Source organism: Eublepharis macularius, chromosome 2 (assembly GCF_028583425.1).
Source record: "Eublepharis macularius isolate TG4126 chromosome 2, MPM_Emac_v1.0, whole genome shotgun sequence".
Taxonomy (NCBI): Eukaryota; Metazoa; Chordata; class Lepidosauria; order Squamata; family Eublepharidae; genus Eublepharis; species Eublepharis macularius.
In genome coordinates this window covers 61,605,843-61,631,636 of record NC_072791.1, presented here as the reverse complement: position 1 = coordinate 61,631,636, position 25,794 = coordinate 61,605,843, and the positions used below count along the sequence as shown (strand labels likewise).

Sequence of the window (25,794 nt, the reverse complement as noted above, 5' to 3'; positions counted from 1 at the left end):
CTAGAAAATGGTATGTAGAGGGAGGACACCTGTGATGTTCTTGCATTTAAAATTCTGAAATTTGCATTATCATAAGCTTAGATCCTGATTTTCCTGGTTCTCCTATCCAGTGGTAGTTCATTACCCTGGAAATTCTGTTCTAGGGGACCCTGTGCCCCAGGAACAGGACTGGAGAGGCATTGGGCTCCCACGGGAGGGGGAAACATTGTGCTCCACAAGTGAAAGTCCTTGCATCAAAAAAAATACTAGTCAGGATCAAACCCATAAACTGCATCTGTATTCTGAATTTTCTTTGATGCTTATTTTTATGCAAATCACCAAGAGTTTCTGTTTACTTAGAGCTCTTCTTTTAAGATATGCTGACCAACTGTGTTCTTTTTAAATACAAGTTCAGCAGCAATTGTGGACCATTTAAACTCTTATAAGAAACAATTGAAGGGCATACTTAAGACATGCTTTATCCATTAATTCAATGTAACAGGTAGGTTTACATTTAAAATATCTGGTTCACTTTCTAACAGGAATCTGATAAAAGGAGGTTTGGAATTTTTTTTCTGTTTCACAAGAAACTTTCCACAGGCTCTTCAAACCATGAAAATTATGGACTCCCTCAATGTATCCTCCTATTTCATCTATCCACCTTATCAATGCATTACATGGTACTCCACAGAAAAGGAAAACTGGAGGAGTTTCCAGAAAGACAAGCATGTCACCCTGGGCTGTAGTGTTGCCTCTATGATGTCAACAATGCATATACAAGGCTGACTACTAAGGTTCCCACTGCAGGTCCACCCACGCTGTGGAACATGACAACATCTCAGGGCAGTGTGGGCAGAGCTAAAACAGGTCATAGGTTCCAGATGGAAAACTCCCAGTGAGTGGTTTCCAGTAATTTCAAAAGATGGAAATGAAAGAGAAGTCAAATATCACATCTTTACAAACTGGCTGGCTCTGCATCTTTCTCCCCCTTTCCTATGGGCTCTGTTCCTTTTAATATTACTTAAGATTTGGTCTACATATGAAGCAGAAGAATGTGGTAAAATCCTGAGGAAGCAGAATGGACTGTAGAAGTTCAGATGGCAGGCTAGGAATACTAATCTTTAAATTTTCCCCTATGTAAAAAAATTGTCAACAAATCAGAAATCAGCACATCAAAATGGAAGTTTCTACACAGCCTTCTTTTTGCTTTTTAACAGCAAACTTAGACAATATTTTCGTCAGTCTCAGTTGAGATCCCCTGCCTACTCCCCCACCCTGTTTTTTAAGCTTAAAAGGGAATATGGTCATTTGTTAGCACAAAAAAAACATACTTTCTATTTGGAAAAATGGGCTAAACTTTTCGATGCTGTCCGATCTAATGATAATCGAGCATTTTGGCTATTGGCCGGTAAACTTAATTCCTCAACTGGTGTTGCCCCCATTAGCGCTATTCCTTCGTCCAGATGGTATTCTTATTATAACGATCTTTTTAATGAGTCCTCTGCCTTAGATTTGAATAATTCTGGATTAATCCCTTCTGATATCCCCAGTTGGTCCCCAGTTTCCCAAGATGAAATTGTCGATCTCATTGGATCCCTCAAACCTAATAAGGCCCCTGGTTTGGATGGGCTCCCAGCGGAGATATTGAAAGATAACATTGACTGGTGGTCGCGAGCTCTTGCACACCTGTTTACTTTGATTGATCGGTACGGTGTTCTCCCTAATTCTTGGCTGAATGCGGTTGTAGTCCCCTTTTTTAAAAAAGGGGAACCCAATAATATTGACAACTACAGACCGATCAGTTTACTCTCCGTATTAGGGAAGCTATACGCCAAACATCTTCTCATCAAACTGTCCAAATGGATGGCAGATTGTAACCTCCCAGGGCGTGAACAAATCGGCTTCATAGCGAATCAATCCACGTTAGACCATTGCTCCACTCTAGCTTTTTTAGCTGAAAAGTACTCTTGCCACCTGCGCAGTAAACTCTATGCAGCCTTTGTTGACCTACGTAAAGCCTTTGACTCTGTTAATAGATCTTTATTATGGGATAAACTTCTCGAACTGGGGATTGATAAGCGCCTTTTATTTTTGATTCAGAAATTACATACGTCCAATTTTTGCCAAGTAAGATTTGATGGGAAAGGGTCCCTCACTAAAGAGATACCTGTCTCTAAAGGAGTTAAGCAAGGGTGTGTTTTTGCCCCCTCCCTTTTTAACCTTTTTATCTCTGACTTGCCTTCTTGTTTGGGTAGGATTAATGGCCACCCCCCTAAATTAAATGCGACTGCAGTGCCAGTTCTGCTTTATGCAGATGATGCGGTTATCCTTTCCTTTACAAGAATTGGCCTTATTCGTCTCTTATCCGAGTTTAATGCATATTGCTCTCGGAACTTTCTTTCCATTAATTTTGACAAGACAAAAATTTTGGTTTTCTCTAAATCTTGGAAACGCAACCGCTGGCTAATAGCGAAAAAAGAAATACAGCAGGTAAAATCTTTCCGCTACTTAGGAGTGCTATTCCATTACAATCTGAGTTGGTGCCCACATAGAGAGCACTCTCCAAGTTTAGCCAAGAACAAGTCTGCAGCCTTGATTCGTTTCTTTTTTCAAAAGGGCAATCAATTTGTCCCAGCAGTGCTTAAGATTTTTCAAGCAACAGTTATTTCCCGACTGTTGTACGGAATCCCTATTTGGATACAGGCCTTTACTAAAAGAATTGAGCGTATCTACTCTGTCTTCCTGCGTAGGATCCTTGGTTTATCCAATTCAGTGTCGTTGTTTACCCTCTGTAAGGAATTGGATCTGCACCTGATAGAATCTCGGGCCTGGATCACTACAATTAAATTCTGGCTCCATTTTCGATCCTCCCCTACTAGCCTAATGGCTCAACTTCTAACTGATCCCTTTATCTCAGATTGGTCACAGGCTGTAGTGGAAAAGATTGGTTCCTTAGGAATCGACTTGGAGCCTTTATATAATAGTGGTGAGGTGGCAATTCTGCAGGCGGTTAAGAGGAGAATTTGGGATATTGAGGCGCAGACTATTAATGCTGGCAGCTCCGGAGTCTGCTCCCCTCATTCACTGTCCCTCTATTCCTCGCACACCACCATGGCGGCGTATATTGCTGATCTGATAAACCCTGTGTTTAGGAGGGCTTTTATGTTAGCGAGGTTCAATCTCTTTCCCTCAGCAGTGGTCACAGGCAGATACGGGGGTATTCCGTATAGGGATAGGCTGTGTGACTGTACTCTGAGGGAACCCGATTCAATCTCACATATTCTTTTTCGCGGCCCCAAATATTCTGTTATGCGCAGTTTATTGATTCGTCCCCCTTTTCCTGTGCAGAGGGATTTTTTGGATAAGGATCTAAAATTTTTCTTAGCTGACAAGAGTCCAGCAATAACCCTATCCGTTGCTGAATTCCTGGCTTATGTGTGGAAGTCAAGGGTAACATTTTATAAAGCCCCCTATGACTGTGCTGTATCCTGAGATAATTTTGCTGTCTGGGGACATGATTGTGCTGCCCTATGAATTTATTTCACAACATTTCTCCTGTTTTGTCTGTATTATTTATGCCAATAAAGGTTGCTGTGCTGTGCATAGCCTTCTTCCTACTGTGCTGTTTTTTTATTTGCTTTCTCACGTAGGGAAGCATTACAAATATGAATTACACCTGCGGTCTGAAGTGACACGGTCTGTTCTACCACCATATCACCCTACCGTCTATGTAGATCTGGTTTCCACTGGCATTGATTCCCAGTTTCCATATTTTCTTTTGATATTGCATGCACATATATAACAGCATCTGGGTTTATGAAAGCTGCAACTATTTTAGGCAGCGAGTAAAGGGTAACAGGCCTAAGGGCAGCAGGCCTATTAGACAAATTGAGTTAACTATTCATTTGGAAAGTAGTTCCAAAGGTAACTTCTTATAAAATATTTCCAAGGGCAGCAGATAGGAATGTACTTGATAGGGCATGTACTTAAAACTTGAAAATTTACCCAGAATGCATATCACATATCACATACAAGAATACCAACGGGGGTGGGGGATGATATAATGATCTGTCCCTCTAATGCCGAAAAATAAGAGGGTAAGGTATTATCTGTGAGAGAACCTGTACTTAGCTCCCTACTCTGTTTTTGTTCTCTTTCAGCTTTTTAAGATACAGGTACTTTTCACACTCAGTTTTTAGAGCGTGTTTGTACCTGTTCCACATCCCATGTTTGCAAGGTTTTCACAATTAAGTCCGCAGCTGGCCCGCATTTTGCTAATGTGAACACTTTTGCCCCCTTTTTGCTTTTCTCCCCCCCTCCTTTTCCCTGGGAGCTGATTGGTTTGTCCAGAATTAACCACTCCCACCCTCCTCAGCTCTCTGAACTCCTTGTCCACTATTTTAGTAAAGCGAGGTGAGGGTCATAAGGCTGCTTCTCCATTGGTTTCCTTCCTCCCAGTATGCATGCACTCTTTTATTTTATTTTTTTCCAAAGCCAGGAACGATTCCTAAGCTTGCTGATAATTCCCTGCTAGCTTTAAAAGCAAGAAAAGGGTTAAATAGCTGCTTTCTCCTTCCTCCCTTAGGGTATGCACACACATTTTTTTTTTAAAGACAAGAATGGGTTACAAGGTTGTAATGTTACTGCACTTTCTTCCTGGCTTTAAAAGCCAGGAAAGGATTAAATGGCTGCTTTTCCCTCCCTCCCAGGCATGTTTCAGACTTTGCCAAAGAGAAAAAAAAAACACCAAGGATTTTGCACAGCCCTTTGGAAACAAGCCTCGGCAAGGGGATGAATCGGCAGCATTTTAACCCTTTCCTGGCTTGATTTAAAAAAAATGAGAGTGGTATATGTTTCCCCCCAGAACTCTGCCACCAACTGCCTCTCCAGTGGGCAGGGGACAGCCCAATCAGCAAAAAGGGAGGAAGGGTTCTAACATTGCAACGTTACTATGCATGCTCAAATTTTTTTTTAAAAGTGTGACGTGAATCGCAAGGCCCCAAAAGCCCGAAACTGCACGAAGGCTTCAAAGTAGGTTTGAAATGAAGCACAGACACCAAATCGAAATTGCAGTGGACAGTGCGAAATGAATGGGTGCAATGCCGAAGCCACTGCGATTGGGGTGAATGCTCATAAATGGCGGTTTAAACCGTTAAGTGTGAAAAGGGCCACAGTTTGCATCAGTTGCAGAGCAGGCACAGTGTTTACTTCATTCCAGGGCTTGCAGGAAACAGAGAACTCCTACAAATATGAGATAGCATCTAGCCTTGCCTTAGTAGAGTGTACAAGCAAACTATCTAAATTTTCTACCATTTCTTTGGCAGCAGCTTCTCTTCCCTGCTCTTTTCACTGTAAATTGTTCAGGTAAGAGAGACTGCAGCCTGGAGAGGGAAGAAAGGGAAGATCCGGAAGGCAAATGAGAAATGGCTGAAGGGGTTTCTATTTGCTGTATGCACAGAAGTAGTTGAGAACTGTAAACACCTGTGGAGGACTACAAAATTGGAAGGAAGGGTTTGACTCAACCTACAATCCAAACAAAAACGTTTCTTGTATTGTCGAAGGCTTTCACGGCCGGAGAACAATGGTTGTTGTGGGTTTTCTGGGCTGTATTGCCATGGTCTTGGCATTGTAGTTCCTGACGTTTCGCCAGCAGCTGTGGCTGGCATCTTCAGAGGTGTAGCACCAAAAGACAGAGATCTGTCTGAGAGATCTCTGTCTTTTGGTGCTACACCTCTGAAGATGCCAGCCACAGCTGCTGGCGAAACGTCAGGAACTACAATGCCAAGACCACGGCAATACAGCCCGGAAAACCCACAACAACCATCAAAAATGTTTCTCTTAGATGATGCTATATCCACTGTGAATCCTGGTAGCATCTGACATTATACACTTACAAAACCCAAACTTGAATAAGCACCACTTTGTGGCCTGTTATAACAAGTTATTTCACAGTTCCTACATTATGATTTGTTACACAGAGACCAAAAAGGATCAAACTGTTTCATGTCACGGAACAGGGCTTCTGAAGATTCACTGGAGAAAATAAATCTAACAATTTTTAGTACTAATGAAAAACTATCACGTCCACATCCAAATAAAGATAACATCATTTAGGAGTCACTCTTTTGGGACAACAAACACAGGAAACACTCTCAAAGGAGAACTCTACAAAATAAAGGAGACTTATATTTCTATTTAGCTTCCATGGGGATAATATTATTTAGGCTATAAATTATACTTTTTATATGTGGGAGCCATTCATGGAAAAATGGCTAAGAGCAACATTTAAAATATTCCTAGCTTGTCAGTGATTCTGCTGGTAGTTGTATCCAATTGCATCAGAAATAAGAAAGAAAAAAGAATAGCAATTAGAATCACATTTATGAACAATTACACACCAAAGCAACAGTTGGCACAATTGTGGTGAATTCCTGGAACTACTCATTTCATCTTTCATTCTAGCACAAAATCTGTTTCCACAGAGAATTAATCTCATAGGCATGTTCCGTTTCCCACCATATAGCTTTAAACTTGGAGATTATGGTTAATATTTCCCCAAGTTATTGAAAACTTAATTTGAAGTGTTCTAGTCTGGTATAACAATATTTTAGTATGTCTGGTTTTAGCAGTATTACATTCCAGTCCTTATGGAATATATTGTAATAATATTGGGAGGTTTTGTAAGATGCTTTGAAACCTATTAAATCTATATTCCCTATCGCCCACTTATTTGTTTCTTTTAAATTTTTTACCAAACAACTATATGAAGCTGCATCATAAACGTGCCTTCACTGCTCCAAGACAATCAGAATATACAAGCGGGGGCCCACAACTAAATGTTGTGCCACTGTCCAGTGCCAGCTGGTCACATTACTCCTGGGGCAGCTAACTGTAATGGTGCCTGAGGACAGGATGACTCCCACTTCTGTAGCCATGATGTGCCACTTTGCACATGCAGCAGTCGGCTAAGTGGTTTTGGGGAGATTTAAATCCCCAAATTGTGAGGGGTTTGTTTTCCATTCCAGATTCTGCAATGCTGGAGGGGAGGGTTTCCCCAAGGTTGCAGAACCCGTTTCTACCCTAGTGGCCCCAATTTGTGGATTTAAGTATCCACAGGGGAGGGCCAGTTGTATATATGTGTATATAAAATACACATATGTGTCTGTCTCCAAATCCAAAGGCATATAACAAAACATTTTTTTTAAAAAGGCATGAATAAATCAACCAAAACTGAGAACACTCCCTTCATAAACTTGATCAGAAGATTAACAGAGAAATTCTAAACAGAACCATATCCTTCAAATCTCAGTGAAATCAATGGGCGTAGAATGGGATAACTTTGTTTAGAACCGCAGTGTGATTGTCTTTTGGCTTTTAACAAACCATCAGGAATAAGGATTTTCACTAACACCACAATAAATATATAGGTATTTTTACCGTTTTATCCCTGAGGCGCTCCCCATGTACAAGAAAATCAGCACAGCCATTTTCTTCCTGGTGGATGACTTTGAAAACGGTGACACAGCTTAGTCCACCCCCTCCAAGTGGTAACCATCCACCACTTGAATCATCACGGGTCATCACCACAGCTCGCACACGGGCATAACTATTACTGAAACAGAGGAGAGGGAGGAAAAAAATTAGTTTTTTTTCAAGCCACAATGCTATCATTCGAATTATTCACCTTCTTCAGCCAATCTACTTAAGTGCATGATCTTCTACAATGTTTAATTTACATTCTACAATTCTTCCAACAATTACAGTTGCATTCTTTCTGACACGTCCAAACGAACCGATTATGTAACACTCCTGCCTAGTTTCAAAATGTTCTGACATATTCTACATGATCATGGTAAGCCAAAACATAAGTTGACAGACCACAGGCTCTTCCTCAACAAGGGAGTGGGCCTTCTAGAGACCCTGTCTCAATGGCACTTATTCTAAATGAGCTGTTGAGATAAAGCCAGACACAATTTATTGATTGAAAGTCAGAACACTGTGACAAATCTATTCTGCCTAAATTTGGATGCAACCATCTCACTTTAGAATGTGTGGCAAGGCAGTATTGCTCAGTTCTGGTAACCACGGCAACAGCAATGGCTGAAATGGTCTTCTTTGCATACAACTGAATGGTCCCAGATTGGAGCCCATTATGCAAAAACAAAAACCAAGTAGATGACCACGATGTTTTCCTATTTGCTTCTCAAAAATGGACAGTTTTTCTTCGCAGTAAGCTTACTGTTGCCTTCACTATTGTTCTGAAAAATAATTACAGAGTTCCATGTGCAGAACAATGAAACACAGCAACTTCATTAACTTCTTGAGGTACCAGTGATTAAAGAAATCTTAGTCAATTAATTGCAGGAGCTTAAACCAATTACTTCTTCATAAACTTTGCACATGAATGAAGTAATCCCTCTGAAGCAGAAAAGCATTGTTTTAAGATAAGATATACATAAGTAATTCTGTGCAGACACTGCTTTAGAAGAGGCATTCCTTCCTATGTATGAGATGGAGGAGTGCCTCTTCTCCCAATGCACTTTCCACCCATGAGCAATTTAAAAAAAATCCCTCCAGTGAACAGGGGACTGTTTATAACATTTTAAAGGATTTTTAAACAAATCAAAGATTGCTTCATTGAATAAACAATGCAGCACAATATCTTACATTGACATCCTATTTAATTGCTATATCACAGTAAATATATGAGGCCACTTTTAGCGTAGATCACTTATGTTTGGTAGCTAGAGTTTCTGATTAGGATCTGGGAGACCCAGGTTAGAATCCTTCTCTGCATGGAAGCTTGCTGGGTAACCAGCACCAGTCACACACACTGAACCTAATAACCTACTTTACAGGGATGTTGGGAGGAGAGAACAATATAAGCCAGTTTGGGATCCCACTGGGAGAAAGGTGTGTTATACATGAATTAAATAAATAAAAATAAACTACCAGCAAACTCTGTCACTTGCAGATTAGAAGCCCCTCCCAAGTACAGATCCTGTACATTACAGCCAGTGCAGCTGTGCATTCTATACTCAAGACAGTAGGAGACGATGAAAGTGCACACAATGCTAACCAATATGGGCAAGTCAGCGAACCAAAACACCATAGGGCAGCTCCAAAAGTAAGCATTTTCCTAACTCCACAAAGATTTGTGCGTTTTTTGTTACATACCACTACAAATGAATTTTCAGTATTCACAACTCTTCACTGAAAGTGTGATATCTAATTTCCAAGACAGTCTTGCTACTGCTGGAAGATAAGTTCTAGAATCAGTTCCGAACATTCTAGACAGAATGTCATCCCTGATCCATGTCTAATGTTATTAGGGAATTCTGAAGACCAAAATAAGTATTTGATGCATAAAACCCTTATAATCTTTATCCCTCATGTAAGACTAGAAACTGGAAAAAAATCAAGTCATCCTCATAGTACAAGACAGTGAGGGATAAAGCTCTGATTAAGCTTTTCATTTACAATATTTGAAAACTCATGTAAAGTCTGATACATTCACAGAAAAATGGTTCACATTCTTGTTAATGCAAGTCCTGATATTAAACCTACTTCAAACGCAAAGTCTTTTTGGACAGATACTGTAGCTAGTTAATCGGAAATGCCAAATGCTTTAAAAGACTTTTTTCTTGTTTTAACTTTAGATTATGGCTATGAGCTTAGAATTTTATTTTGTACAAGTTACTTAAGCAGTATTTAAATTTAATATTTTTATTGATTTATATGTATAACTGATATGTGTATTTGTTTCTAAATACCACAAACCAGCCTAGGTTACAATTTATTTCTTTAGACTCAAAATTGGAACAGCTGACAGTGTCAGGCAGGCAAACCATATATCAAAGGAATTACTGATCAGATGGGAAAGCTTATGAAAAAGCATAACCTTCAAGCAGTATTCAGACCCACCCGAAAAATACAACAGATGCTACGATCAGCAAAAGACAGTAGAGACCCCCTCACCTCTGCAGGAGTATACCGTATACCCTGCAGCTGTGGACAAGTTTACATCGGGACCACAAAGCGTAGCATCCAGACAAGAATAAAAGAACATGAAAGACACTGCAGACTTGGACAACCTGAAAAATCAGCAGTGGCTGAACATAGTCTAATGCAAACAGGGCACAGTATTTTATTCCAGGACACCAAAATACTGGACAACACTTCCAACTACTTTGTCAGACTGCACAGGGAAGCCATTGAAATTCACAAGTATAAGCAAAACTTCAACAGGAAAGAAGAAACCTTAAGAATGAACAGAGCATGGTTTCCAGTTCTGAAAAATACCAGGCTAACAAAACATTCTATCCCCGACAATAGCCCTGCAGAGAAGATTAGCACATCAAGTACCAATCCATATGCAAAAGAACCTCCTCAGGATACAGTGAAGCCTCCCGCCATTAGCATTCCACACCCTGGGAAACTCTTACAGGATGACTCAGCTCAACCCCACCCCTCCTGAGTAGATACAAATGACCTACATCTTTTCCACACTGTGACACTGAGAGATCTCTGTCTTTTGGTGCTACACCTCTGAAGATGCCAGCCACAGCTGCTGGCGAAATGTCAGGAACTACAATGCCAAAACCACGGCAATACAGCCCGGAAAACCCACAACAACCAAGTAGAAATCTCTTCCTCTTCCTGTGTAGGTGGGATCACCCCTTCATCTCCCAGTTTGGGTGACTCCCAAAAGCAGTGCCACTGAAAAAACAATCTAAAACTAGAATAACAACTGTTAACTGTAACATATAGAAAGGCTACCGCACAGAAGACACAGAAGTAGAACTAACAAGCAGAAGGACCAGACGGTAGAAATAATAGTAGAAGATCAGGGAGGGCCAGATGTCCTCCTAACCTCAGAGGAGAAGGACCCTTCACGGTAAGTATCCAAGGGGCTGTTCTCCCTCTGAGGCGGAGGACATCTGTGGGAACTCCCAAAGCAGTTCTCTACTTTTCGGGTGGGTTGATGTCTTTGTCTGGTAGCACATGCTGGAGCACCCTTCTGCCAAACGCGGCATCCGATGAGGCGTAGGTATGCAGATGATAGTGTCTTACGAAGGTAGATAAAGATGACCAGGTGGCAGCTCGACAGATATCATCTACCGACGCATTTCTGCGGAGTGCTGCACCCGTCGTGGCACTCCGTGCCAAGTGAGCAGTAATCCCCGAGGGAACGGGAAGCTTCAGGACCTTGTACACCTCTCTGATGCATGCTGTGATCGAGTATGCAATGGCTGAGGGAGACATCATTTGGCCGACTCGTGGAGGGGTGACATTGATGAGTAAGGCGTCCGTCTGACGGATTCCCTCAGTTCTGATGAGATACGCCTTTAGAGCTCTTCTTACGTCCAACAAACGCCAGTCTTGTTCTTTGGGATGCTTTGGCTCTGGGCAGAAGGAAGGTAAGACAATCTCCTGGGACCTGTGGAAGTTGGAGTATACCTTTGGTAAGAAGACTGGATCTGTTCTCAGCATGACTTTATCTCTGTGAAAGATGTAGAGGTCCGGACGGATGGAGAGAGCTCCCAGCTCTGAGACCCATCGCGCCGAGGTAATCGCGATGAGGAAGATGACTTTCAGCCTCAGCCATCGTAAAGGAACTGACCGCAATGGCTCAAACGGGGTCTTGGTAAGGGCCGACAGGACCATATGTAGTCGCCACATAGGAAAGTGATGAATCACCGGGGGATTCAGCAAGGACGCTCTCCGAAGAAACCTCTGAATGTGAGGGTGGCTGGCTAAGGGTTCCTGTTCCCTCATAGGGATGACTGAGCTAATAGCTGCTATTTGCCTCCTTAGGGTGGCAGGCTTGAGTCCTCTGTCCAGGCCCTTTTGGAGGAATCCCAGGATATTCCCCAAAGACAGATGTAGCGGGTCTACCTTCTTGCGCCTGCACCATCTGGAAAAAGCCTTCCAGGTAAATTCATAAATCTTGATGGTCGATTTCCTTCTAGAGGCTAATATGGTGTCGACAATTCCTGGTAAGTACCCCTTCTGTTGAAGAAGGTGCTGCTCAATCGCCAGCCTGCTAAGGCCAGCCAATTGGGACATGGATGCCAGATCGGTCCCTGATGCAGTAGGTCTGGTTGGACTGGGAGGCGCAGGGGCTGTCTGATGGACATTGACTGAAGCGTTGAGAACCACGGCCTCCTGGGCCACCAGGGTGCCACCAGGATCAGCTCCGCCTCCTGTTCTTGAACCTTCCGGAGAAGCCTTGATATTGTCGGAAGGGGAGGAAAGGCGTATAGTAGTCCTGGCAGCCACCGTGAAGTCAGTGCATCGATGCATTCCACCTTCGGATGGAAGTACCTCTAGAAGAACCATGGAACCTGATGGTTCAGATGAGAAGCGAACAGGTCCACCTCCGGAGAGCTGAAGTGATCCACTAGGATGTGGAAGACCCGAGGGTGAAGAGACCACTCTCCCGGATGGAGGCACTGACGGCTCAGCCAGTCGGCTTCTACGTTCAGAATGCCCTTGACATGTTCGGCTTGAATGGAAAGGAGGTGAATCTCTGCCCAGCTGAGGACCCGATGTGCTTCCTGTTGCAGCCGGGAGGACCTGGTTCCCTCTTGTTTGTTGATGTAGCATTTGGCTGCTACGTTGTCTGTGCGGATCAGTACATGGTGCCCGGAGACCTGTCGGCTGAAGTGAGTCAGAGCTAGGAATATGGCCCGCATCTCCAGCACATTGATTAGAAAAAGACTTTCCTTCTTGGACCAACAACCCTGGGCCGGGGCTCCATTTAGCGTGGCCCCCCAACCCAACAAGCTGACATCTGTATATATATGGAGTAGCTGTGGCGAGAGGAAACTCTTCCCTTGATTCAGATTGGTGTAGACTGTCCTTGAGCGTGGGAGGGACATACATTCTGATGTTCTGTCTTCGCGCTATCTGGTGTTGGAAGGGTCTCAGGAGGGTCTGCAATGGCTTGATGTGGAAACGACCCCAATAAATGGCCTCTGCATCCGCTACTAGCAGGCCCAGGAGTTTGGACAGTTCCGTAAGACCGGAGAAGCGTTGCCTGATGACAGTCGATACCAGAGACTTGGTCTTGAGGGATTTGTCCTTGGGAAGGAAGAAGCATCCCCGATTGGTATCTATGATGAACCCCAAGTGTTCTAGTCTCTGAGATGGTATTAAGGAGCACTTCTTTGTATTGATCTGAAATCCATGTCGTTCCAGAAATTGTCTTATGAAGGCTCTATTCTGAAGTGATGACTCCCTGGTATTTGCCCTTATGAGCAGGTCGTCCAAGTAAGGATGAAGATGTAGCCCCTTCTCCCGCAGACTGACCACCAGGGTCACCAGGAGTTTGGTGTAGACTCTCGGGGCGGTAGAGAGGCCGAAGGGCATTGCTCAGAACTGAAGATGGACGTCTCCCACGCAGAAACGAAGAAACTGTCTGTGGGCCGGGGCGACAGGGACATGTAGGTAGGCTTCTGTCAAGTCTATGGAAGTCAGGAACTCCCCCGGATGGAGAGCTTCTGCTATTGATTGAAGGGTTTCCATTCTGAAGTGGCGTAGTCGGATAAAGCGATTTACGTACTTCAGGTCCAGGATCGAACACCAGTCCCCGTTCCATTTGGGAACTGTGAAGAATATTGAGTACACTCCCCGTCCTCTTTCGATGAGGGGAACAGGCTCCACTGCATTGATCTCCACAAGATGTATAGCCTTGAAGGTGATTTCTCGTATGTGAGGGTCCTTCCTGAGAGGTGACTTCAGGAATCGCTCCAGTGGAAATGAGATGAATTCTATAGAATAACCTTTGGAAACTACTTCCCTGGCCCATTCGTCTGCCTGAGATTCTTTCCAAGCATCCTGAAACAGAAGTAGTCGTCCGCCCACTGGAGCCGCGAGCGAGTCAGGGTTTCTGGCTCTTGTCATCTGCTTCAAACCTGTTGCCCCGACTGGCCTGTTGTCTGTGGTTCCGGGGTTGAAAGGAGCCCTTTCGAGTCTGGGGTCGTTGGAAGCTCCAGGAGCGCTTTGGATCTTGGCGTGTTCTGGGAAGTGTATGATGAGACCGAAATGGCTGAGGGTTGAAAGGACGCCTGTCGTTGCGCTTCAGGGATCTTGGGCATGGCCTTCTTCTTATCCTTGGTCTCCCTCAGGATCTTCTCTAGCTGGTCCCCGAACAGCTTCCCTCCTGGAAAGGGGTAGGACATCAGGATGAGTTTTGCCTGCAAATCCGCTTGCCAGGCTCGAAGCCACAAGAGTCGTCTAGATGCCGTGGATGCAGCCATCGTTCTGGAAACAAAACATAAGGAGTCCAAAGTGGCATCAGCTGTAAAGGCGCTTGCTTTTAAAATCCAGTTGGCCCCTTTGAGAAGTCACTTGTTGTTCTCTGGAATCAGCTGAATCAGTCTCCTAGTCCAGACGACTGCTGCCCTGGAGACAATTGATGAGGCAGCTGAGGCTTTGATCGCAACTGCCATCGCTTCATGCGCTCGCTTTAGGGCCATGTCTCCTTTTTTATCAAGTCCATCTCGGATAGTCCCTTGGCCGTCCTCAGAAAGCAGACCCTGCGATTGTAGTGCCACCACAGGAGCATCGATGACTGGAATCTGCAACAACTCATTTGCAAAATTAGGTAGATTATATAGGGCAGTTCTTGCAAGCTGCTGGAATAGCCCACTCAGCCTTGAGCTCTCTCTCAAAATATTCTGGGAAAGGAAACGCCTTAGCCTTTTCCCCTTCCCTTGGGAAGAACTCCATGTTCCCCCTGGGTCTATCTTTGGATCCCCCAGCTCTGGGTTCCTCCTCCTCTCCCGACTTGACCTGGAGGTCCAGGGCTAATAGAGTTTTTGATAACAGGTACTGATAGTCCTTGGCCTGAAATAGTCTATTGGATTGATCAGTGTTAGGGATCTCCTCCTCCTCCATATCCTCCAGCAAAAAATTCCCTTCGTCAGAGTCTTCATTTGGGGAAGATTCCCCCTGTGCCCATCTGGTGGTGTCATCCTGGTGAACTACCTGGATCCCTTTTCGGGCAGCTTTGGTGGGCCACGGGGTGTTTGGTTCCCTACCCCCTCGGGAGGTGGAAGCCCGGGATGGAAAATGGCTAGTGTCAGAGAAGGTTTCCTCATTGCAGAGGGATAGAATCTCCTCCCTCATTGACAGTCTAATGGCCGCTAGCACTTCGGGGGACAAAACAGGGTGATGTCCACTTGCTCCTGCTTCCTGAGGTAAAGAACTGGAGCTCTGCGTGCTAGCTGTGCAAGGCTGTGCCGTCCCTCCCGCCGGGAGATTGGCAAGCACGTCTTTGCTGGTCGGCGGGAAGATCGCGGCAGCGTCCTGCGTTCCTGCCAAAATGGAGCTCTGTTCATCGGCACTGCTTCTGGCCGGCTGGCTGTTGCACACCTTTTTAACGATCCCCTTCTTCGAAAGCTGGGGCCATTTTGAGGGTCGGGCGTCCCGATTCCATTGCTTGCGAGCCGGGGAGGCAGGCCGCCCGAGAGGGCTTGTTGGCACTGGTAGGGTCTGTTCCCACAGCCGGCAGGATGACTCCATGGGAACAGCCCGGGACCCTTTCCAGGAAGCTCTCTTCTGAGTCCCTTGATTCCATGGTGACTCTCCGTTGATGGTTTTCCGTCTCTCTCCAAGATTTTTTTTTGTAGAAAAAAAGGAAGGACGGAGGAAAAAAGAGCGCAGGAAAGCCAGACAAGAAAGTAAAGGAAATAAAGGAAGTTGAGAGGAAAGAAACTGAAAGAAGGACTAAGGTAGCTAAGCTAGCCTAAAACCAACTGCTCTCCCCAGAGGCAGGAAAAGAACTGGGAGATGAAGGGGTGATCCCACCTACACAGGAAGAGGAAGAGATTTCTACTTCCTGCCTCCCCAAATGGATGGTGGGAAACACCCACAGATGTCCTCCGCCTCAGAGGGAGAACGTAGTTTTGTCCAGAATGAGTGAATATCTATGAACTTGACCCGATGACATTCGAACACAGGTTAATCAACAAAAATAGCAGAGTAACTCCCACGATACGAAGGCAACTTCAGTTGAGGTGACCCAAAGAGGAAAAAGCTTGGAGAATACCTCTCTGTTTCCTGCAAAATATTTATTTTCATGAACAAAGTCACTCTGATGAATAATATGGGGACAACTGGGGTGGCAAAGCAGAGGAAGGCAGCTCAGAGTAATCTGAGCTGATTTTAAAATAATCTACAAATCAAGCTATCCAAGGGTGATCAACAACTTGCAGAACAAATCATATTCTTAAGTATGTAAAAATACTGCATTCATTCAGATACAAATTAACAAACTTTTCTTCATACTCCTCTGCTTTGCCAGCCCAATTGGATTTATCAGTATCTTCCTGCCAGGGATGAGGACCAGATAGTTTCACTGCAATCTTAATCAGAGTTATTGCCTTCTAAATTCATCAATGCTAGTGGACTTAGACGGGAGTAGCTCTGCTTGGGAACTCACCGGGTTTTTCTACATATGTGGGGGAAAATAGTCCTAGTTTAAGTAATTAATACTCCCCCTCCCAAATTTTCTTCTCTTAAAAAGACTGAACGATTCATCACCAAAATATAACACTTTTTCTTTTTTGAGAAAATCTAGAAATATTTATGACTAGTAACAAAGCCCATTGTGGGGGGAAAACAACGGGCTGTAGAAAGGGGAGGGCAGGCAGGCGGGCATTGTCTCCTCCTCTGTGACTGATCCTGGACAGGTGAAGGGGGGCGGGCATTGCCACCTTCTCCGTTACTGATCCCGGCTGGTTGAAGTTGGGGGGCAGGCATTGCCACCTGCTCTGCTACTGATTCCAGCTGAATGATGGCAGGGGGCACGCATTGCCATTTGCTCCATGTCTGATCTCAGCTGAGTGAAGTTGGGGGGGTGGGGCATTGCCACCTGCTCCACTCCTGATCCCAGCTGGGAGAAAGCAGGAAAGCAGGCATTGCCCCCTGCTCTGCTCCTGATCCTAGCTGGGTGAAGGTGGGGGGTGGGCATCGCCACCTGCTCCTCTCCTGATCCCAGCTGGGTAAAGTAGGGATGGCATTGCCACCTGCTCCACATGTGATTCCATCTGGGTGAAGGTGGGGGCTGTCATTGCCACCTGCTCCACTCCTGATCCCAGATGGATGAAGGTGGGGGGTGGGCACTGCCATCTGCTCCACTCCTGATCTCAGCTGAGTGAAGGCAGGGGGTGGGCTTTCCCACCTGCTCTGCTCTTGATCCCAGCTGGGTGAAGGCAAGGGCGGGCATTGCTGCCTGCTTCATGCCTGATCCTGGCTTAGGCTTCCCATCACAGCACTCTCTTGGAGGGATGGGCTGCCTCTTCTGGGCTTCCCTCCCATGACCATGCCCTCTAGAGGTGCACCAGGACAAGAAGTGAGTTGTCTGGAACACAGTTAGCCCCTTATATAGTAGGATATCAAAGATTTATATTAACTAGAGGTGCATACACCCCCAACAAAGAAAGAAGAAAGTGGGAAATCTGGATCCAGGTTTCAGGGAAACAAACAAAGAAAGAAATCCAGGTTCCCTAAAATCCAGGTAAGATCATCTAATCTGGTTCGGCAAGATTAAAGAATCCTGGATTTATTCGACCATTATTTTCTATGGGGAAACTAATCCAAGGACTATCTGGGGGGCTGGGGCAGCAGCAGTCATTTTTCAAGAAAACCCCACCAAATTTTCAGAAAAACTAATCCTAACTGTCCTCTAAAGACCCCCCAAGTTTCAGGAAAATTGGACCCTGAGGTCCAATTCTATGGGCAAGGTGCCCCCAGTTATGTTCTATTGTTTCCTATGGGGAAAAAAAATCAAAGCTGACTTCTGCTGCAGAAACACACTGCGGCAAAGCTGCAATGGCCATGGCATACTCCAAAATGCAAACTCAACATACAGAAAACCCAACAGAACCAAATTGAAGCCGCCCCCCTACTACAAAAGTCCCCCCATGAGCAAGCTGCCCAGCCCTCTTCATCGTTTCCTATGTCATAAGAGTTTCCAAACTGGCTCTCAAGCAGAAACACACGGGGCCAAGGCTGCCACAGGCCAGAGGTACACTCCTAAATGCAAGCTCAACCCAGAGAAAGCCAACAGAACCAAACTGAAGCAAGGGAATGGAATCCCCCTAGAACCAAAGCGAAACAAGGGGACCAATATCAAACCAGAGAATCATGTGAAAGCAGCAAGTTATACTCACACCAAACTAAAGCAAGAGAATGGATGGAATCCCTCCACAACTAAAGTTAAACAAGGGGACCAACATCAAACCAGAGAATCATGCCAAAACAGGGAATTCCAGCCAAACCATAGTGATGTGGGAGACACTCTTGCAACTTTGCTCAACTGAACCAGTCTCACCAAAGCCAGGCAGACAGGAAAGGTCCTGCACAGACTGCCCATGCCCTCTGCCCTCCCTGAATCACTCCCCCTCCCTCCTCCCTCTCCCCTCTTGGAAAACAACACAGGAAAAATCAAGGAAGGAGCCAGCCTAAGGCTGAAACAATGTTTCCTAGATTTAACTGGATTAACCTGGATTTATGCAGGGGTCTGGATCTGGATCCAGCGTTCTTTGATTTTATTTGGGAAAACAGACCTTTGGACACTTACAGTGAAGGGTCCTTCTCCTCTGAGGAGGACATTTTGGGTGATTCCCACCGTCCAATCAGGGAGGCAGGAACTAATTTTCTTCCTCTTCCTGTCTGGCATGTGGGACACCCTCTCTCTTCAGTTCAGGTGACTCCACAAAGTAGTAACATTGAATTTATCATTCAGCAACTGTCAATACTGAGAGAAAAAACACCTGTTGTGTTAACATATACTGTAAATAAAGCATAACCCGGAGGAGGAAGAAGAATGAGGCAGCAGGGTAGAGGAGGATGAAGACCCAGGGAGGCAAGATGTCCTCCTTTCCTCAGAAGAGAAGGACCCTTCACGGTAAGTGTCTCTGAGACAGAGGACATCTTGGGTGCTTCCAAAGCAGTTTCTACTTCCTGGGTGGGATGTGGTCTTTGTCCGAGATCATGCACTGCAGAACTTTTCTACCACAGATGGTGTCCGCAGAATAATATAGATTTAATTTCTAGCGTCTCACCAAGGTCAAGATCGACGACCATGTTGCTGCCTTGCAGACTTCTTCTACAGAAGTGTTCCTCTATAATGCTGCATTGGTAGCAGTACTCCTCACAGAGTGAGCTGTTATTCTATTAGGAACCTTTACGATGAGAACTTTGTGAGCTTCGATAGTGTATGTTTTGTTATTGGCACCTACGGCTGCTGAAGGCATTTTCTTCCCCAAATTGAGGGGAGATATACTGATGAACAGTAAGTCTGACTTTCTGATTTGTACTGTTTGGGGCAGATAGGCCTTGAGCTTCCTTCTGACATCTAGGTTGTGTCAGAGCCTCTCCCTAGTATACTTAGGGTACAGGTAGAAATATGGTAGCCTTATCTCTTGCAACCTATGGAATTTGGAATAGACTTTTGGAAGAAAGGTGGGGACAGTATGAAGTATCACCTTATCATTGTGAAAGATACAGAGTTCAGGTCTGACTGATGGTGCGCTTAGGTCCGAGATTCTTCTGGCAGATGTGACCACAATAAGGAAGATGGTCTTCATTCTCAGCCTTCTCAGGGGAACATCCTTGACCAGTCCAAATGGATGTTTGGTCAGGGCTGTGTAAAATGTCCAGTGCTTTCCTCTTGCCCCACTGAGTGAGAGCTTTCCAAGAGAAATTGAGAATTCTGACTATAAACTGTTTTCTGGATGCTAGGAGAGTGTCGGCCACCTCTCCGGAATATCCCTATCTTAGGAAGTTTTTCCTTTCTATTTCCACACTGGAGAGGTTGGGAGGATGAGGAGTGGAGATATCACCATCTGTTGGAGTGTGGAAAAGCACAGTCTGTGGGGCCACCAAGAGGCAATCACTAGCACTTCACTCCCTGTTACTTGATCCTTCCCAGGAGTCTGGATATTACCGGTAAGGATGGTAATGTGTAGAGGAGGCCTAATGGCCACTGCGATGTCAGGGCATCTGCTTGTGAGTGGAACAAACCTTGTCATGTATCTTGGTAGCTGATGGTTGTGTTGGGATGCAAACAAGTCCATGAAAGGTGTTGCGAAGTGTGATGTTATCCATTAGATAAGATCTTTCTTAAGGCACTATTTCACTTGCTGAATGGTCTACCTACTCAGCCAGTCTGCCTGGACATTGGATATGCCTTTGATCGAGACTAGGTGACCTTCCTCCCAGGTAAGTATCCTTGTTGCCTCCTTGTTCCACCTTGAGGTCTTGTATCCCCCTGCTTCTTTACGTATGTCGTCTGCGACCTTGTACATACAGATCAGGATGTGTAAGTTCACTATCTGATCTCTGAACTGGAACAAGGCCAGACAAATCGCTCACATTTCCAAGACATTAATAGGAAGACGTGCCTAACCTGTGATGCTTGTATCTGTATTTGTTGTTCTCAAGGGGTCATGGATCTTTTGAACTGAAGTGGTACCTGAATGGGAAGATCTGTCTTCTCCATAATCTGTTGTTAATAAGATCTGAGAAAGGTCTGAAGCGGTCTTGCATGTAGACAACCCCAAGGTATCGCCTTGTTGCTGGTCACTAGCAAACCCATCAGTTTGTGTAGTGTCATGAGAAGTGATTTTCACTCTGATGACAGTCTTGGCCAGCTGTTTGGTCTTCCTGACCTCTTCTTTGCTAAGGGACAGACAACACTCTTTTGATGATCATACCCAGGTGTTCCAGCTTGTAGGAACTGAATGGGGAACTGAGTGTTGTGGTGAGATTTTTCTTTTGAACATGATCTGATCAGGAGATCATCTGGGTACAAATGAACATGAATACCACTCTCTCTGAGACATACAATGGGGTTGATCAGGAGCTTCGTGAACACTCTTGGTGTGGTAGACAGGCCAAAAAGGATGGCTCAGAACTGCCAATTGAGTTTTTTTTCTGTGCAAAATCTTAGGTATTGTTGGTGGGCTGTCAGAATCAGTTCATTCTCACCAAAAGGGGAGCCAAAATAGCTTACATCGCCTCCTGCATTTTATCCTCACAACAACCCTGTGAGGTAAGTTGGGCTGAGTGTGTGTGACTGGCCCAAGATCACTCAGGAAGTTTCCATGACAGAGTGGGGATTTGAACCTGGGTCTCCCAGATTCTAGTCTGACACTTTAACATTCACACAACGCTGGCTCTCAGAAAACAATGTGGCCAGCTATCACCCATCTCTAATCTATCTTTTCTGGACAAGGTGATTGAGAGCACAGTAGTGGATCAACTCTCTTACAATAACAGGGCTAATGAATGCCAAAACTGTTAAACTGATTACAAATTTCATTGTACATCATTCATCCATTTGTGTCAGAAACCACGGGATCAGAAATGGAGCAGTTCAGCATTATTGTTGCACTTGTAGAGTATATGCCTCTCCTTTAGTTGAGCAAACATTCAGTAAAATGGAACATGCTATCAAAAGGTGCCACTGCCAATCCTGGAGCTCCCTGTCCTCTTATTTCACTTCTTTGCAGTTGAAACTTGATTGCCTGTAATCTTCAAATAATCAAGGTGTGACAGAAGTGAGGCATAGTCTCACCTCTCTGGGCACCAGCGGGGATTTTATTAAGAGGAAGAGGGAAAATGAGTTGACAATGGCAAAAATCTACAAAACCCAGAGCTATTACTGATTAATATGGCTTCAAGGGATATATCACATAACTAATAATTACAGATAGTGCTCTATAATTTTCATTGTTTGACACCCAAATATCACAGGTTTCTAGCACAGTGACATTTTCACAGGACTGGGACACAGACAAAAGGAAACACTCATTTATTCAATGAGTAATTAGATTGTAGAATTCACTGCCAGTGGACATAGTGATGTCCTTAAATACAGCCAGCTTTACAGAGGAATAGATTCATGAAAGATAGGTCCTCCAATGGCTACTAGCCATGATAAATAAAGGTTCCTCAAAACAGACCTTTGGACACTTACAGTGAAGGGTCCTTCTCCTCTGAGGAAAGAAGGACATCTTGGGTGATTCCCACCATCGAATCAGGGAGGCAGGAACTAACTTTCTTCCTCTTCCTGTCTAGCCTGTGGGACCACCCTCTCTTCAGTTCAGGTGACTCCACAAAGCAGTAACATTGAATTTATCATTCAGCAACTGTCAATACTGAGAGAAAAAACACCTGTTGCATTAACATGTACTGTAAATCAAGCATAACCCTGAGGAGGTAGAAGAATGAGGCAGCAGGGTAGAGAAGGACGGAAACCCGGGGAGGGCAAGACGTCCTCCTTTCCTCAGAGGAGAAGGACCCTTCACGGTAAGTGTCCAAATGTCCGTTCTCCCTCTGAGGTGGAGGACATCTTGGGTACTCCCAAAGCAGTTTCCAGTTTCTGGGTGGGATGTAGTCTTCGTCCACGATCATGCACTGCAGTACTTTTCTACTACAGTCAGTGTCCGCTGAATCATATAGATTTAATTTGTAGCATCTTAATAAGGTCAAGACTGACAACCTTGCGGCCTTGCAGACTTCTTCTACAGAAGTGTTCCTGTGTAATGCTGCACTAGTAGTGGCATCCCTCAAAGAGTGAGCTGATATTCCACAAGGTTTTTAGGAGTTTCGATAGTGTATGTTTTGCCATTGGCACCTACCACTGCTGAAGACATTTTCTTCCCCAAATTGAGGGAAGATATATTTAAGAACAGTAAGACTGACTTACTAATTTGCACTGTTCGGAGCAGATAGGCCTTGAGACTCCTTCTGACATCTAGGTTGTGTCAGAGCCTCTCCCTTGTCTATTTAGGGTGCAGGTAGAAATATGGTAACCTTATCTCTTGCAAACTATGCAGTTTGGAATACGCTTTTGGAAGACAGTACGAGGCATCACCTTACCATTGGGAAAGATTCATAGTTCAGGTCTGACTAAATCTTCTGGCAGACGCGAACATAATAAGGAAGATAGTCTTCATTCTCAGCCTTCTCAGGGGAATATCCTTGACCGGTTCAAATGGATGTTTGGTCAGGGCTGTGTAAAATGTCTACTGAGTGAGGGCTTCCCACTCAGAGTCGTAAGATCTGAGCATAAACTCAGAGTTGTAAATTCTGAGCATAAACTGTTTTCTGAACGCTAGGAGAGTGTTGGCCACCTCTCAGGAATATCCCCATCTTAGGAAGGTGTTCCTTTCTATTTCCACACTGTTAAGCAGAGTAAGTCTAAATGAGAGAGCCAAATTGGTCCCTGCTGTAACTTGACCGAAGAGGTCAGTGGGATGAAACGTGGAAATATCACCATCTGTTGGAGGGTGGAAAGGCACGGTCTGTTACTGGTAAGGGTAGTAATACATAGAGGAGGCATAGTAGCCACTGCAATGTCAGGGCATCTGCTTGTGAGTAAAATAAATCTTGTCATCTACCCCGGTAGTTGATGGCTGTGTTGGGGCGCACACAGGTTCATGAGGTGTTGTGAAGCGCAATATTATGAGATGTTTCTTAAGGGACTGTACCCCTGTTGTCCCCTCAGCCAGTCTGCCTGGGCATTGGATATGCCTTTGATGTGTACAGTTCTGACTGAAGCTAGGTGACCATCCTCCCAGGTAAGTATCCTTGCTGCCACCTGTGTCACTTCAAGGTCTTGAATCCCCCGTGCTTGTTTATATATATTTTGTCTGCAACCTTGTCCATACGGATCTCTGAACTGGAACAAGGCGAGACAAATTGCTCCCCTTTCTACATCATTGATAGGAAGACATGCCTAACCTGATTCTTACACCTGTAAATGTGTTGTTCTTGAGGGGTCATGAATCTTTTGCTTTGCATTGGGTTGATGACCTTGGCTTAGATGGGTTTTGATCTGAAGTGGTATCTGAATGGGAAGATCTGTCTTCTCCATGATCTGTTGTTAATGAGATCTAAGAAAGGTCTGAAGTGGTCTTGCCTATAGACGACCCCAAAGGTATTGCATTGTAGGTGGCCACTAGCAAACCCATCAGTTTCAGAAGTGTTGTGAGAAGTGATTTTGCACTCTGATGACAGTCTCAATCAGCAGTTTGGTCTTCATGACCATTTCTTTGGTGAGGGATAGAAAAAACCCTTTTGGTGACTATGATCTAACCCAGGTGTTCAGGCTTGTAGGAACTGAATGGTGAATTGAGTGTTGCGGTGAGATTTTCTCTTGAACTGATCAGGAGATCATCTGGGTACAAGTGAACATGAATACCCCGTCTCTGAAACGTATGATGGGGTTGATCATTAATTTTGTGAATACTCTTGGTGTGATGGACAGGCCATAACAGGATGGCTCATAACTACCAATTGTTTTTTTTTTAAAACATAAAATCTTAGGTATTGTTGATGGGCTGTCAGAAATGGCACATGGAGGTATGTTTCTGTGAGATCTGTAGATGTCATGTATTCTTCTAGTTGAATGGCCTCTGCGACTGAGCACAGAGTTTCCATTCAGAAATGATGCAACTTGATAAACTTGTTCAAAAAGTTGAGGTCTAACAGCGCCCTCCAGTCCCCATTCTTTTACGGACTATGAAGAAGGTGGAGTAGACTCCCCTGTCCTCTTTCATTGTGGGGAACATGCTCCACAGCTTGAATGCCCAGATGTTGGATTACAGTTTGAGTTAAGATTTCGCGTAGGGGAGAGATGACAAAATGTTCTGGTGGGTAGCTTTCAAATTGTATGGAATAGCCTTGTGAGACTATTTCTAAGGTCCAGCTGTCTGCCTGCGTGTCGACCCAGGCTTGATGGTAAGGAGTACTTGGCCTCTCACAGGGATGTATTGTGAGTTCTGTCTTAGAGAGCTTGGTATCAAGGTCGGATCTCTTTCCACGTGTGAAGAACTGTCTGCTTGATCTTGGGACAAAGTAAGCATTATCCTCACAATACAGCTGGGGAGCTGGGCCTGAGAGTAATGATTTACCTAAGGCCATGTGGTAAGTTCATGGCAGTAGTGAGATTTGAACCAGCAGAGTACTGCAACACAGTTCAGTTACTTAACCACTATACTGCAAGTGGGTTCTTGAAAGGACCCCCCCCCTTTATTAAAGGGATATCTAGATTAACCCCAGGACGGTCGCTTGGAATCCTGTATGGACCTTAGAAGAGTGTGTTGTGAATAAAATGGCTGAGGGCCAAGGGATCGCCTCTCAGATTGAGTGTTTTTTGGCAACACTTACTTTTGTCCTGGGTCTCAACCCAGATCTTTCCCAGAGCATCCCCAAATAGCTCTCTCTGAAAGTGGTAAGCCAGGACGATAATTTTAGAGTGTAAAACTGCTGGCCAAGCTCTTAGTCAAGGGTGCCTACTTGTTACTGCTGCCGAGACCATAGTCCTGGAAGAAAAGGTAACTGCATCCAGGATGGTGACTGCTTTGAAGGTACTGGCCTTTAAAATTGTTTGCCCCTTCAAGGGGGGCATCTATTGTTGTATGGAAGAAGTGGGATCAGTTTTCTTATCCATACTCCTGATGCTCTGGAGGCAATGGCTGTAGCCTTTATAGTCATAGTCATGGCCATAGCCTCGTGAGCTCTCTTCAACATGACCTCTCTCTCCTTATCTAAGATGTCTCTGACTGATCCTTGCTCATCCTCTGACAAGAGCCCAGACAGGGTGGATTTGATTTAAATCAAACTGATTTAAATCATGATTTAAATCAAACTGATTTAAATCATAATTTAAATCACGATTTAAATCACTAGTCAGTAAGGCTTGATTTAAATCATAGTTTTCTACATAAAGACTAATTCTTGCTGGTATAACTTTAATATGCAAGTAGATGAAGGTTTTTAGAATAACAACTT

At 44.5% G+C, this 25,794-nt stretch overlaps 1 protein-coding gene across 1 annotated transcript in view; it reads right to left on the bottom strand.

The window, feature by feature from the left end:
• SPRED1 (sprouty related EVH1 domain containing 1) overlaps positions 1-25,794 on the bottom strand; it is a 128,689-nt gene that overhangs the window by 36,257 nt on the left and 66,638 nt on the right. The window contains exon 2 of the mRNA XM_054971845.1: positions 7,417-7,591. Coding sequence (XP_054827820.1) covers positions 7,417-7,591 — 175 coding nt within the window. The remainder of the gene's footprint in view (positions 1-7,416; positions 7,592-25,794) is intronic.